Source organism: Neopsephotus bourkii, unplaced genomic scaffold (genome assembly GCF_033783945.1).
Source record: "Neopsephotus bourkii isolate Nb327-2 ecotype Australia unplaced genomic scaffold, CSIRO-AGI_Nbou_v1 NB_795, whole genome shotgun sequence".
Classification (NCBI taxonomy): Eukaryota; Metazoa; Chordata; class Aves; order Psittaciformes; family Psittacidae; genus Neopsephotus; species Neopsephotus bourkii.
The window spans coordinates 2,141,343-2,157,285 of NW_026901291.1; the positions used below are offsets into that span (position 1 = coordinate 2,141,343).

Sequence of the window (15,943 nt, forward strand, 5' to 3'; positions counted from 1 at the left end):
TAACTTCAGTATCTCTGGGTTTCCTCTTTGAAGAGGAACTTAAGTGCCATAAAATTTGCTTCTTTCTTCCAACACCAGCACAAACTGGTTTTTAAAAAGGAAGCTGCACCTCTGCAAGATGTGTTTCAACCATCTCTCAGTTTCATGGTTGCTGCTGCTTTGCCTTTTCAAAACGTCAGTAATCACCTCTGTGAAAAAATTAATTCTCAGTTTCAAGTAGTGCTGATTTGCCTTTTGCCTTTTCTATGTAAAGGATTGGATGATGGCTGACTTGCTCTGCAGACTTAGCACTTGTTACTTAATTTCTTTAATGGACATTTGGCAAAGGCCATTTCAAACCCTGTGACTTGTAAACATCAGCCTTCTGCAGTGCTGCAGATTGGCTGGGACCTCACCAGGAAAACATTTGCCATTTTTTCCTACCATTGCTTTAGTTACTGGCACTGCTCACAGGATGCTGCTAGGAAATAAAAAGTTACTCGCTTTCCAAATGGAGTTTCTTTGCTATTGAGCCATCTAATTGCAGGGGTTTGATTTTTCCGCCCATTTCTTCTCTTGGTCTTTGGCTTTCCTTTTGCTTAGATGGTTGCTTATAGACACATTGTCTCTTCTATTATTGAGTCTACTTTATGGTATTTGTACTGAAGAAAAATGGCAATGTGTATTTAGTTAAAAAGGACAGTCGTCCATAATATAGACTTTTCTTTGTTCTATCCATACTGCTGTCAACCATCTCTAAATGGAGAAATACGGCAGCTAGCAAATGAATAACTGCATGAGAAGGCAACCTGAAGAAAAAAATACATACACTCAAAAAACCCATGCTTTTAACCTTCTGAAAATTAGCAAAAAAAAAACCAAAAAAAAAAACCAAAACAAAATAACCAAAAAAACCCATTTCAAAAACTGCTGGGTTTAAATCAGTTCTTACAACAAGTACACATCGCATTTCCAGCTCGTATGTTTGTTCTGCTTTTGATTTTCCCTTTTGGCAATTTATTCAGAGTAGAGTTAGCGGATGGAATCTCAGAGGAAAATAAAAGCTAGTGTTTTGAGAACTAATGAAGTAATTATCTAAAGCATTATTTACAATGATTATTTAGAAGATAATGAGACCCTTTAATTATGTTTGTTCTGCACAGCTAGCCTTTCAATAATTCAGGGTATTGCCATACAATTTTCTCTGTATTTACTTTGCACATTTTTGGTTAGAAAAATGTCACAACTGCCTGTGATGCACAAAGCCAGGACCTCCTCTTTGGTATCAGTTGTCACAGGAGAATCACCTGCTCACTTGGGTTGGAGCAGAAGGCTTTTCTGTTCAGGCTCCTCCAATATGATATGGTACAAATTAAATTATGGGTGAAATAAAGCTAGGCCTATTAAAGGCTTTTATGGCTTTATGGGAGCATTACTTTAGTATTTAAAATACATGCCTTAGTCTAATAATGTTTCTGTTAGTCTTTATCTCACTGGATAACTAGTTATTACTGATATTAAGATAAATAGTTGAATTTGTTATATATTAAGATAACTATTTATCTTGGTTTGACTTGCAGTTTATTTTTATTTTGTGAGTCTTGGTAATTTTCTTTCAAACCAAAGTTTTTTTTTCTAAAAGACCCTTACTCATTTGTCTGTAAGAAATTCATAACATCATTAGCATTTTAGCAGCTAATAACAATTTCACCAGTATTTTCATATGTCTCTGTGAACTTACTGGTAAAATAGGCAATTACACTTGAGTCCATCGTTAGCAATGTCTAAATAGCATATAGACCCTGAGGAAATGCATCTTTTGTCACAGGCTAGATCCTCATTTGGTATGCCAATGAAGTATTGTTTCAGTGACTGCAGTGGTGCTGCTTCACTTGGCTGAGGATGTAGTCCTTGGTAATAAGAAATTGATAAGAAAAAATTAATCTCAGAGAGGGTTTGAAGGTTGGAGTTTTGGTTCCAGTATGGCTGGCTGTTTATTTAGAATCAAATCAACTCCTATGGGAATCTTTCCACTGATTTCAAGAGATGCTGCAAAGGGCGGCTGATCTCCTACCTACCTTATGTTCCTTTGAGGCAAGTACACAGCATGAGGAGGAGTAGGTTTTAATTTTACTGGAGTAGATTTAAAATATGTAACAGGGGACTATTCTAGAATATAGTAGAAGTCTTATCAAACAATATAATTTTGCATGTCACAGGGTTACTATAAAATAAAATCTAAAAACAATGCATTTAAATAGTGGTGAAGACTATAAGTAATTATGAATGAGAAGATAGGTAAGTGAGCTTTGGAAGTACCTGCACATGTACAAATGAGCTGCTTCAATCTAGTTTCTCTGCTGGACTTCTTGTCTGCTGAAGGAGGGGCTTCTCTGGCTCTGTTAATGAAATTCACAGCAATGCTCCTGTTAGCCTCAAAGGTACTTGGTTTAGGCCTACATGTGAAGTAGAAATAAACCTGTGATTCAGAAGATGAGTAATTTGTGCATTAATCTATTGTGCCAGCAAGCACAATTCTAATTTAAATCTGCTAATTCCCCCCAAACTTTTTCCTCCTGTTACCCTCAGAAAGGACATCTTTTGCCTTTATGAAGTGTGCAATACAAGCACATACTGCAGATGAATGCCAGTAAGGGTATTCACACTATCATTAAACAAGCAATGCAGGTATTAGTGAAAGTGCATCTTCAGTATGAATCTTTTAATTGCATACTGTAGACACTGGCTTTTTAGTCCCTGCTGGACAACCCCAAACAGACTAGATAGGAAGCTCTGTGTGGTGCTCAGCAGGAGCAGTCATGCTTCTGATGGCTTTCTCTTTTCAACTGAGGCAAGAAGCTTAGATTGAATTGCTCTTTACAAATGTTGCAAGAATAACTTCTCCTGATGTTAGTTTTAGCTATTATTGAAATGTAAGGGTTGTAACTGGAAATGCATGGTTCAGTGCCTTCGTGACTGACCCATGATTTTAGATAAGGGAAGTGATCTTTGCTTTGTAACTGAATCACTGATTCTGTACTGAATTGCTGGAATCACCTGATATGAATCTTTTAGGACTGCTGGCCTAAGAATACGTTATTTACCTCTGTCCCACTTCTGGATGGGAGGAAGATTACTCCCCTTCTAAAACTAAACCTGTAAGATTTGCTTTGTCTATGGACATGCCTTCAGCTGGCATAGGCTGCCTTGTTGTATGGACATAATACTCTGCTGTTACATACACAAACGTAAGAACTATCTATTATTCCTGGATATAAAACACTTCATTGTTCGCATTGGGTGGAGAATCTCTGAGTCCTGACAGGAAGCTACTTGCTCTCCAACAGGCAAGAGTGCTACTGCTTTTAAGGAGTTTGACCTACTGTCTCACAATACCTACCAAACATTTGGGAAGCTATCTTTCTAACTAGCTCCCAACAATCAAAACCATTTTGGCTGCTTATCTGCAATAAAACTCCTTAGAGGGAAAGGGAAACTTTGAGCCATGCTTATTTCTGTTGTGACTAAGTATCTTGGTTGTCTTTTGAAAAGCACTGGGAGGAGAAAGGCAAAGGCAATTTAATATACAGGTGTGTCAGAATACCCACAAAGCATTGCCAAAGCTTGAATTAAAGACGCAAGACAGGCCATTAACATTTTGGAAGAAGAGGAAACAAAGGCATATCAAAAGGGAAGAAGAAATAACCCAGTAATGTGTTACCTTGAAGCTTAATTAGTGAAACGGTGCTGGCTGACTTTATTAGAAGTCAGAAGTCCCATAAGCCAATATAGGTTTCTCTCTGGAGGGTTTAAATGCTCTCAAGACACTCTTCCCTCTGTTACAGAAGGCAGCTACCAGTTGCATTCTGGATCGTGGCTATTCTGTACTGGATTCCCACAAGGCAAATCAATCACTTTCAGAAATGGATAAGCCCTTGACTAAAGAGGAAGACAGAGTGGTGAGTAATCATTTCCAGTTCAGGATGTGCCAGAATTTGGCTGAAAAATTGCCTAGATTTGTTTTTCGAGGTTTTGGGTTTGGTTGGGTTTTTTTTAGGGGTGGGGTTTTGAAGAATTATTTAAAGTAAGTTTGGGGGTTCTTTGATGTGTTTTTGTTTTGGGTTTTTGTTTATTTGTTTGGTTGTTTTGTTTTGTTTTGTTTTTAATCTTCCCATGCAGAAGAAAAACTATGTAAAGCCTTACTGTTAAAAAGCTTTATATTGTAGGATAGGCCTCAGGTATGCAAAATAATTAATTAAAAAGAACCAGAAATTCTACTATTTGATTGACAACTTAGAAAGTAGAGATATTTTTTTCAAGCAGAAAGTACATGGACAATAAGCAGAATCAGAATGCAGCTTCTTTGTGAGGTGTAAGGCTGTAACATTTACACACATTCTTAGGCTTCAGAGACAGGGTATTCTGGTTATGATGTGGCTGTAATCACAACGCAAATTCTATCAAACAATTGCTCTAAAGCTTGTGGAACTTTTGACAACCGGTAAATTTTGGTGCCCTGATAAGTCTGAAGTGATTATTAGATCCAGATTGTTGAGATCCTAGCTCACAGTCCCAGGTGGCCATGGCTGCTCTCTCAATCTACCCCTATTTTTTGCCCTTCTACTGAGGAAATATTTTTATACCCACAACAAGTAATCCATGTTAAGAATTCTAGTTTAGTACGTGCCTCTCCCTCTTCTGAGTTTGCCACAATGCATAATAATAATATAATGGTTTATACAAAATGTTTCCCTGTTCTGTCTTCAACTGTGTTACCCACATGGGATATCAACATTTGTGGAGAACTGATGTTATTGTCCCTGATGCATTCATTTTAAGTATTCACTGTTGAGATAACTGTAGGTCCTTTTCATATTCCCCACACAAGAAAGTCTCTGCTTCCGAAGCTGCCTACCAAGTGGTACATTTATTTTAAAATACATTAATTTGCATGTGTAGAAGAGTACATTTAGTGTACTCCTGCAATATAAATTTTTCCCACCATGTATTTACACTGTTCTTCAGTAGTTACTGATGGCAAGATTAAAGAAAAAAGTTTGCCTAAAATTAGGTTCAGATCCATTATAAGAACTACATCAAGTTTCTACAAAAGCCTTTCAAAGTGCATAGCAGAATATTGTCATCAGCATTTCTGAAGTGAAGTTGGATAGTTGACAGCCTGTGTGTGAACTTAGGAGGCTAATTTTAGGTTACAGTCATCTTGCCCTGTTCCTGAAGATCCATCCCAGAGAGTCACCCACTTTGTGTGCCAGGACAAGATGGGAGAAAAACTCTGATGTTGTGCTCAGACCCAGAGCCTGACAGCTGGGCATACTTGTGCTCACTTGACTTTGAAGCTATTTATAAGGTTTTAGTCAGAATTCCCATTTATACAGTTTTCCCTAGATTATTTTTGGGTCTGATTTTCGTTCCAATATGAGGCAAACAAAACCATGGAACTAATTAGTCTTTGAAAGAAAACAGACAAAATCACAGGATGATAAAATTCAGCAAGTGTTGAAATGCATTTTTAATTACAGCTGATACATATTGATGCCTAAAAATAATAGAAATGCCTGTAAACTTCAAGTGAGTTTGAAGAACATAAAGGCAACGTCTCAGCATTTCCTTGGAATCCAACTGGGTTCACATATCCATATACAAGAGCTGGTTTTAGATTATATATTTGCTCTTTACATTTTTTTCTCCTCTCTCAGTTGGCTTGTTGCTAAGCTATAAGCAAGCATGTGCTACGCAGAATGACTCAGACTTATAGGCCAGGATGCTTTTCTTGGATTTCCATTGAGCAGTCTTCTTATCCTACACAGATATAAATAAGTGCCCTTGTTGCCTTCCTTATCATTTAGTATGAGAAAGTAAATCTGAAATTACTTTAACTGCATTAAAATACATCTTCTGTGATTAAAGGGGAACAGTTTCATTACTATCTGTTACAACCTTAGAAGTTCTGTTCTTACGTATGGATATATGTAGCAACACAATATAGTAACATATATGAGAAAAATATCAACTGAATTACTGAAAAATAGTAGTTATTTGAAGGAAAAAAATGACTCTGAATGTAACATTCTTATTAAAATGAATAATCTTACTGCACTTTAAGAAAAATCTGACAGCTTTAGGAGGAGGCAGTGAGGTTGCACAGACCTCACTGGTTTGGAAATGAGTGCTTGGGAAGGCAAAAGGTTTTCCCACTTCTTCCTTTACTCTTGGTAGGCTATAGGAACAGAAAGGGAAAGAGGTGTGAGCAAGGTCGTGAAATACTTGCTACCCCTCCAGTTTCAATGCTGTTTTAGATGTGGAGGGTTCCCATCAGTGGCACATCAGATGAAAACAAGAAAAATTCAGAGAATATGGGGAACAGAATATCGTTTTAATCTTCTTCCCAAGCATCCTGGCCTATAGCAGAAACCATCACAGCTCGAACAGTGACAGATGGTTGGTGTTTGTAATTTCTAGTAACCACCTTTGGTTCACAGACAGTGACTATAGAACAGCTCCATAAAAGGGTTTTCAATTGCAAGCAGCTATCTGCCTTATTAGAACCAATTCACTTTTCCTTTCCATTTGGCTTGTTTTGTTGCTATTTCCTCCTACCATTTTGTGCTGGGGGGTAATTAAATAGTTTTGAGCCTGATTAGAAAAACTAATACACTCTGAATTTCCTTTTCCAAATACAGCTTCTTGCTTGTTATTGCAAGTTTCAACCTTTTTTCGAACATGAAATCCAGACCTCAAACAATACAAAATGCCAAGTCATGCTTGCTAAACAGAGACAGCCTGAGTCACCATCAGCAAAGGATGGAAATAAGGGTAGTGATGTTTGGAAAGAGATCTCATCAGTCTTTACTCCCTGGGAGTGGTTTTGGCTATCCAAGATTAAATGTTACGTAAAGTAAAAAAAAAAAAAAACGAGCTGTTTTGCTAGTGCTTATAGGCAGCACATAGAGTGAGGGACAAAAGGAAATGCTATTATCAAATTTCCCTTAAATATGCATGAAGAGAGAAAGAGGGATTAACCTTTCTAAAACAAAGAATACTGAGTTTTACTATATACCTTTAACTGAAAAATACAGTATGGGGCAAATTCCCTACCTCCCTTTATCTTTATTTAGGTTTTAAGTTCTAGGAGACAAGACCGTCTTACATTGAATGTAGCATGCTGTAAAATTGACACCAACTTGAAATTAAAGAAATGAATCAATGCTAAAATGTCCAGCACACTTAGAATAATACTGCATCTTTATTCTGTGACCTGTCAGTCTGTATTGCATAACAGCAGAAGGAACAAAGGTCCCTCTTTGTGTGCTTCTTTATCCCGCTTAATGCCAGGGATGTAGCAGAAAGTGCCCTCTTTTGATTGTAAGTAATCTGATGAAGCAGTGCCATTTAGCATTTAACCACATGCTACTTATATCCCTGTTGTTTTATCCATCTTCTGCATAAACCAAAATCAGAGATTCTTCCTGAGATTGACGAAGAGACCAAATGCCATGTAAGGAACAAATTGCTCCTAGTAATATGAGTTCTTATTTGGATTGCAGTGATATCTGGTCTCACATTCTGTAGCATTAGCACAGTTCCCATCATGTTAACCACTGCACAGGCAAAGAACCAGTAAGAAAGCTCTGCCACAGTGATGTTGTGTCCTCTGCTGTTGACTGAATGCCATGTCTAATCTGTTCTTTTAATTCTCCTAAGCATCAAATCTATACTTTGAAACTTGTGCTTTACTATGAAAGAACCGATTAAAGACCATGGGAATCGCTGAGACATTTTACATGTGTTGTAATATATTTTAATGAGTTATTAATTTTGTCCCACAGTCCAAAAAGGGCAACAAGAAAGCAAAACGAACATCTGAGAAGTCTCCACGCTACAGATCTGAGGGCAGAAGCAAACTGAAAAGCAGCTCAGTGAATGTTAAGAAGAGCAAGGTGAGTGCTACATGCTCTAAAATCTTCCAGTGGCTTTACTGTCAACTGCTGAAATGGTTGTCACAGCATTGATGCGAATCAGAAGTGACTGCATGTAGGGTCAAACGACTGCCAGCACCTTCCCTGGCACCTGATGCACTGAGATTACTCTCACATTTTGCTTCCCAGATAGGTTTGGTTGTTCTGGGGGGGGGTTTATGGCCCAGCACAATTTCTTTTCTTATAATTTTTCTACTCACAGTTACCTGCTGCTTTCATTGTGAGATACCCAGTTTAAAATATTGGTCAATTTGAAGTAACCGCTCAATAAAAAAATGGCATGCTGATGTTAAATTCCTTCTGTTGCAATTCCAGTGTAGTAGTTTGCACATGAGGCTTCTGAAAGAGAGGGATTAACACCTTCCCAAAAAGCACCGAGTGTGAGATTGGCACAGAGACCGGGAACAGTGAGGATAACCTGAGGATACCCTTGTGGTTGAGACGGAGGGCCCTGTTTATCTACAGAGAAACTGCTTTTCCAGTGACACTGGGGTGCATTAGTGATGATAGGGAACTTTATCTGATGTTTATTGTGATTCATCTTTTCTATTCACTAATGGATTCACTCTCCAGAGCTTTCAGTGCTGCTCCCTTCAGTAGATACAAACATGATAAAAATAGCTTAAAAAAATCAATACACACTTAAGTGTCTGGCAACTTCCTGAATTTTTCCTGTATCATTTACTCAACAGTTTAATGCCTAATAGAAGAAACCTGCCTGTTAAATATTCATGTGCAGACTTAGCAGATAAAACACACCACAGTTTGATTCAGGTTTTCCAGCTCTTTTCATTAATGACAAAATTAATCGTTTGAGAGCATAGAAACTGCATTTGCTGGAGAGTAACACCTGATTGACCTGTCTGAGGTCTGTGTCAGGATCTATTTGCGACAAGCTGCCAGTATTCCAGTTTGGGGCAGCAAAGCTTTCAAAATTCAAAATTCGGGGACCTTTTGTTTCTCAAAATTATAAGTCAACTCAAGTCACCTCGGTTTACACACTGTATCGTTAACGTTACCTGAGGCCTCCCTCACCCTGAGGGGCCAGGTGCTGTGCTTGGGTCCGTGCTGACACAGGAGGTGCAGAACGCTGAGCACTTCGGCAGAGGTGTCTCCTCATGGTCGGAGGTGGTGTCGGTCTCTGGTTTAAACTCATGTACTCAAGGGATGGCCGTGCTGAGGCTGCGGCGGCCCCCGTGAGGGGCTGCTCCGCCCCGGGCAAGGCCTGTTCCCGCCAATTCCACCACGGGGCGCGGTCGAGTCCCGGGGCGGGGCTGGTGGCGGCTGAGGGAAAACACATCGGAAACCGGGCAAAACCTGCCCAAAATGACGAGAAAAGTGTGAGAAAGAGCCCTGCGAGCGCCCAGGTAAGAGAGGGGTGAGGAGGAGGGGAAACGGGAGTCCCCTGCAGCAGTGATGGGAGCACACATCCACGCTGCAGCCCATCCCAGAGCAGGTTGCTCCTGAGGGGAAAGGTAGAGCAGTTGGGAATGGAGGTGTGAAGTTGGGCCTGAGAGGACGTGTGTGTGTGTGTGTGTGTGTGTCTGTGTGTGTGTGTGTGTGTGTGTCTGTGTGTGTGTCTGTGTGTTAAGAAGTGGTGTTTTAATGCTTGTCTTTGTTTCTCGCTATCCAAACTTACTCTAATTGCCACTAAATTCAGTGAATCTTCTCAAGTGAAATCTTTTTTTGCCTTGTGATGGTAAATTATGGTTTCCCAGTTTCATCTCAACCCACGAGCTTTCTCATCTGTTTTTTGCCTCCGCAATCTGTTGGGGGGGGGATGTTGGTGAAAGAGCAGCCAGGGGGCACATCACGCTGCAGTAAAAAGAATTAATGTAAATGTTTAAACAATCCAAGATTAAATCTATAATTTGACAGCTATAGCAGTATTTCAGGCTGCTATTAAAATACAAGTATCTGTGATATGACTCACTTGGGGATGTATTTAAGTTTTTATGCAATACATATATCCTTCAGGTTCTTTAATATTTGGGAAGTAAACATTAGTCTGCCATTTTGTGAAGAACGAGAGCTGGTGCTTAAAGACTGGGTTATTTCTGATCAAGTTTTGATCTTGCTCAACGCATCCAATGTTCAGGGGTTTTTATTTAGTATATTACAAATGTAAATGATACTACAAATTAGTTTATTTTTATTTTTGTTGAGCATTTGCAAACTTTGGGTATGCATTAGTGATGTGTATCTGGCAGAGATTTACCAGGTTCATGTTAAGTGACTTCATCCTATTCTTTTCCCTTGTTTTGCACTTCCAATTTAAAAAAAATATATACATATATATGTCAGGAAAGCTAGATGGTACAATAAACAGATACACTTGGTCTGTGGTAATACTATCTCAGTCAGATCTCTGAGGTTTCCAATGGTTAATGCTTCAAAATTAAGAGAATCCTGTGTTGTTGGGTTTTTTTTTTAATCTTATTTGAATATTAGTGTTTCTCATTTTTTATGTAAAATACTGCTTATAATTACTGTAGTTTTAATGAATTTTACTCAGGTTTCTAGATCTCTCTATCAAACTAGTGTTGAATGGTGCTTCATGTATGCCCTTGGAGGGTCTGTTATGGTCCTCCTGAGGTAGTGGGCAGGGCTGGGTTTTTCGAGAGCTTCTGCCCTGAGGAGGAGGAGCCATACTGTGGGCTGACTGAACAGACACTGAGAGAAAGGGAGTGCCTTGCATCGAAATCAGGTCAGTTGAAAGGTGTTTTTTCACCTGTGATCAGTGTTTGGGCCTTCGTCAAAATTAGGGTTAGAGAAATATAATAAAATTGAGTGGGGTTTTTTCCTCTCTAACCCAAACATAAGGGGAAAAAAAACCCAACAAAACCATACCACAAAAACCCAATTTCATAAGGAAAACAAGAAAACTTACCTTATAGACTTGGGGGATTGCACATCACAGCATAATGAACCAAGAAGTCAGTTATCCTCTCTAAAATCAACTGTGAATACATGAACAAAATTTAAACAAAGTGATAACCAAAATAATGTTTTACTCGTCTGCAAGTGAAATCCTACACAATCTTAAATTATAATGTCAGCTTCCAGCTACATTAATATTCTCAGCTGAATATGACACAAATTGAGACAAGTTATTATTTCTCTGATGAAGTTACACCAAGCCAGTCTTACATGTAGACTGTTGAAAATGAGTGACTTGTTCAAGTGATGTGCTGGTTTTAAGAGCAAAACCAGGCTGGAAGCGGTATTCTCACAAGCATGTAATAAGAAGTTAGCTTTTTTTGTCTCTTGCCTTTTTGAGCTTTATAGTAAAATGAAGGAGTTTTAAATGGGTCTGCCTTTGTATATCAGTTATTGAGTGCACAGAATTAACATGTTAATAGGCTAAGTTCTAATACTGTTGCTGAAGGGGTGTACTATCTTACTGCACCAGAGTGCCACTGGGACAAGCCAAGGAGTAAGGTAATTACTGGGTGTAAAGCAAGAGGATTTGGGACATAAGGAGCTGTCAACTGCCAAGCCTCAGAAGGGAGCTTCAGTTTCTTTTACCACTCACAAGGTAAGTTTGACTGGATAGCAGTCAAGTGGCAAGTGACATGACAGATTCCTGGTGAAGGTTTTGCAGAGTGGTCAAGCATGCCTTTTGTAATACAGTACCTTGGATGTAGCTGGAGCTCAGCTTCCAACTGAGCTGCATGTTCAGCAGCAAGGATAACTTATTAGTTGGGTGTGTGATAACAATGCTGAGTGAAGGACCAGAAGCCATGGCTAAGCAGCAGCCCTGTGTTGCCATCAAGTGGTAAATACATTGATACCCATACCGTCAAGAGTGATCCTGGCTGGCTGGCATCCATGGAATGAAGAAAAAAACAAATACAAAAAAATTGCTTTGTATTTCTTTGTGTTATGCCTGTCTCTTTACTGGTGATTGAGCAAGTGAAATTCTCTTGCTCACTTACTGTTTGAATGAAAGATCTGAAGAAGAAAATTCCCAAATAGTGCGTTTATAGTATGACTTTTGAAAGAACTTGAATTACATTCTTTCCTTCAGACAAAGCTTTAGCAAAAATGACATGAAAAATGTATTTTCTCTTTACCAGGATGTCAGCCCTTCAACTTCATTGACATTGTCATCCAATAACACTGCTGTCATCACAAAAACAATTACCAAAACACTTCCTCTACAGCAGAAAATGCACTTTGGCAATGTTAAGGCCCAGCATCTGCAAAATATCAACGAACAACCTGAAAGCATAAAGGATCTGGAGATCCAGCTGCTGCAAGTGGAGTGTGAAGAACTGAAAAATCAGCTAGGATGCCTGAGGGTAGGTAAAAATCCAGTTCTGCTCTTAATATCTAAATTAGCTAGTAAAGAGTTATACTGCAAATTTTACACTGAAGTTTATTCATAAAGGTGTTAAAACCAAGTAGAAAAAAATATCAGTAAAGCTGATTGATTTTAAGTATCTTGCAGTTTATCATGCGTAGAAAAGAGTTTGGGCCTGAATTCACGATACTTGTGGTTTATCATCAAGACTTCGACTAAGAATGTAAATTTGTACTTTGGATTACTGAGTGGCTTTCCTATACATAGTAATTTTTATACATGCCTCAAACTCTTGTCAGCCTTGTCTTGTAACTGATTTTTCCCCTAACAGCAGCATCTCCAAGCCCTTTGTTTACAGCATTGTAAGAGGAACTTCTTCCAGCTCCCAAAGGTTGGAATTGCTCATGTTTTCTACCCCAACCTGACCTGGCGTGACTAATAGCCAGAGTACTAGGGTACTTGAAATACAGGATTTTGTGCTGCTGATGCTATGAAGAGGCACCTTACTTTTTAGGTAGCAGAGGTTTGTTAAACTGAGCACACAAAGTCACTTGCATGGATACAGATATATTGTATAACAGATGTTTCTGTTTAGTTAGAAATCCAGCAATGACAAGTCATATATTACTATTGCCATATAGTTGAGAAAACAGAAATTGAAAATTTCCTGTCTTGCAGGAAGGGCTAATGGGGCAGAAGCCAAGTGACATGGAGCAGTTACTGAAACAATCTCAGAAAGAGCTATTGTGGCTTCAGAGACAGCTGTCCTTTATTTCTGCAGGAGGCCCTCTGTGTGTTTTGGCAGCTAGTAAGGTGAGCTGCTTTATTATTACCCCAGTCTATCTCACTGTTCAAAGTTTAATTTGGATGGGAAGGATTTATCATCACTTTGGCTTCTTTGGTTGTACCAATGCACTGCAAGATTTATTTTGTATTCTAAAGGTACTAAAGTAAAATTAATCTTTTAGGATGTATTTTAAATAAATATTTCATGTAATTCAGGAAGACAAGAAAGAACATGAAATTCATTATGTCCCGTGAAAGGTTACATGGTTAAAATGGCATTTCGTAGAGCCCTGTTGTCTACAGAAAGATCTCTGATGTTCTGTCTCTTTTTCTGAAGAAAATTGTCTGTCAGAAGGCAGGGTCATTATATGGGGATTGCTATTCTGGGGGGATTTCTTGGCCTGGCATAAAGGACTGTAATTCCCTTTTCTCTCTCTGTGGCACTGTTACATGTGCATTTCTGCTTACCACCAACTCTGTCATCAGCATAGCTGCGTCCTGAAAGGGCAGAAATTACTAGCAAGCTATATACTTGATGCTGATATTTGGCCACATAAACTACCAAATTAATAATAATTTGTTTGCTAACAGTGTTCTTAACATCTCACAGTTCCAGTAAAATGTGAGTTCTCATCTGCTGTGGCATAACAAGTTGAATATGTCAAGTTTTCATGACTGAAGTTTCTAAATGTTTTCTTGAGATAAAGAATATGTTTTAAAATCTTCATAGCACTTAAGATGTGCTGATAATGTAAAAAAAGTGTTGATATTTTATTTTTAAAGTGACTTACTAATATAATTTTTTATAATTTTTAAAACAAAATTTCTGGAAAGTTTATGATAATTTACATGTTTTATATATACTTACTCATGGCCGTGTGCAGGTATGTTTTAAATCCACCTATGAAAAGGAATTAGGAGAGTTGGTTTGGTTCAGTGTAGCACATGAATAATGCCATTTTAATAGTGATACCACTTATTTCCAAGTATCAGGTTGGCTCATCAAGTCTTTATTTTGTTTGTACAAATGCACATGAAGCAGCAGGTACGTTCACCTGGTCTCCAGCCTAGACAAGCTAGATTTCCAGAACGTGTCACCTGGAATCTTCTGGTATCACTTTGTGTCATATGCTGCAGATCTGTATGTAAGCGCTGATACAGTCATAGTCAGAAAGAACGTTTGGATTTGACACTTACATGTAGCTCAACTGAGGAAAAAAAGTGATTTTCCAAAATTAGATATTTTTTTATTTAATGTGTTTTGTTTTATTTTATTTTTTTAAGGAAACCATTTATGCCACAAACTGGTTTTAAAAGTAAGAGTGCACTTGCCTGGTGATCACAGCCATAATCTAATCTGGGAAGGAACATAAGAATCCGAGTATGAACAGCTTTTCTTTCCAAAAATATCAGTTTTGTTGTTCCCGCTGCAGTCATGAGTAGTCTCAGGCAAAACCATTTGGGGCTGAGATTGCACAAAAGAGGGGTCTCGGGTATCTTATTTTGAGATGTTGGACTTTCTATTCAGAAAACTCTGATCTTTCTAACACGTGCCATGGTAGACCTTAGCGAAGAAAGTGCAGGTTGTCTGTAACCCTCTTTTTCATCTTGATTTTTCTTTTTTTTTTAATACCACAGAACCAAGGATCAGTTTTTTAGCTGTTTCATTTGTTTAATGAGGGACAGATTTTTCAGAAGCAGTCAGTTACTTCAGAGATCACACTGTGATACTCTGCACCATATTCTAAGCCTCTGAAGGGAAATGCTTTCAATACAGGTGAGAGAGGTGGTACTTGGTGTTGCTAGAAGCTTTGGGGGTAGCAGTCTTAACCACGTGCTCAAATAGATTGATGCTTGGGAACTGGAATATCCAGAAATATAGGCAGTGCCATTTTATAAAGATTCATTAGCTGTGTAATAAACTTCATGGTTCAGGATTCAAATTTACCATGAACTGGAAATCTAGGTAAGACAAAACTTGAGAAAGAGATCATCTGAGGAGTCTCTCTTTCATGGCTTTTAATACTTTGCAGTGAAGCATCTGATATGACAGTTCCTGCAGATCAGGGTACTCTCCATGCGCTTCAACTTCATAAATAACTCTCAAACTTTGGAGAAAATCTGGCTCCTTTTGTTAATGGCAAAGTTTTCTGAGAATTCTCCTCGTGCATGTTAGTAAAATGAGGCGGGGGGGGGGGGAAGGAATTGTAAAATAATGCAGGTATACAGTATAAATGGAGAGATGTATTTCTGCAGATACTTTAATAGAATTCAGTAAAATAGTGCCTTTAGAGTGCAGTATTTCAGAGCTGAACAGAAAATACAGAAGTTCCACTCAGTATAACTTCATACGTTTTCTTAATAATTTAACCTTCTTCAGCCTTGAGAATTCAGCTGTGTTTTAGTGAATGCACTCCCAAAGTGATCAGATCATCTCTCGGGTGAGTGAGTTGGGAAAAGGGGGGGGAAGAAAAGGATTTTTTTAAAAAAGAGGGTAAAAAAATATTAAAGATTAAAAAAAAAATGGATTTATTAAAATCTGTCCCAGTATCCCCTTACAGTGTCTCCCTCTAGCTGCTGGGGAGTTGATTGTTGCACACTTAGAAGTTTTGTGTGAATATACTGTATACAGTTTTCTTGAGAAGAGGGAAGACAGAATGGTTAGGATGCTCCAGGTAATCTGTCTTAATACCCTTCTGCATTTGAGTTTCTAAGCCTTCCATTGGGCAGGCTTGGGAGTGAAAAAAACATTGCAGCTCACAATTACAGTTCATTGGTTCGTGCCAGTAGGCCACAGATGACCTACTGAGAAGATCCTGTGATAGCATTACTTGGAGGTAAAATAAAATCTCCCAACACCCACCTCCTCCCGTGC

At 38.5% G+C, this 15,943-nt stretch overlaps 1 protein-coding gene across 9 annotated transcripts in view; it reads left to right on the top strand.

Annotated features, from left to right (window-relative positions):
• Nucleotides 1–3,816: 3,816 nt before the first annotated feature.
• Nucleotides 3,817–15,943, top strand: part of RIMBP2 (RIMS binding protein 2) — a 132,074-nt gene continuing 119,947 nt past the window's right edge. For 2 of the 9 annotated variants that reach the window (XM_061355380.1, XM_061355379.1), the window contains exons 1-4: nucleotides 3,817–3,938; nucleotides 7,827–7,937; nucleotides 12,056–12,280; nucleotides 12,961–13,095. In XM_061355380.1, coding sequence (XP_061211364.1) covers nucleotides 3,903–3,938; nucleotides 7,827–7,937; nucleotides 12,056–12,280; nucleotides 12,961–13,095 — 507 coding nt within the window. In that variant the 5' untranslated portion in view covers nucleotides 3,817–3,902. The remainder of the gene's footprint in view (nucleotides 3,939–7,826; nucleotides 7,938–12,055; nucleotides 12,281–12,960; nucleotides 13,096–15,943) is intronic. The other 7 variants (XR_009725741.1, XM_061355381.1, XM_061355377.1 and 4 more) reach the window with 6 other exon arrangements.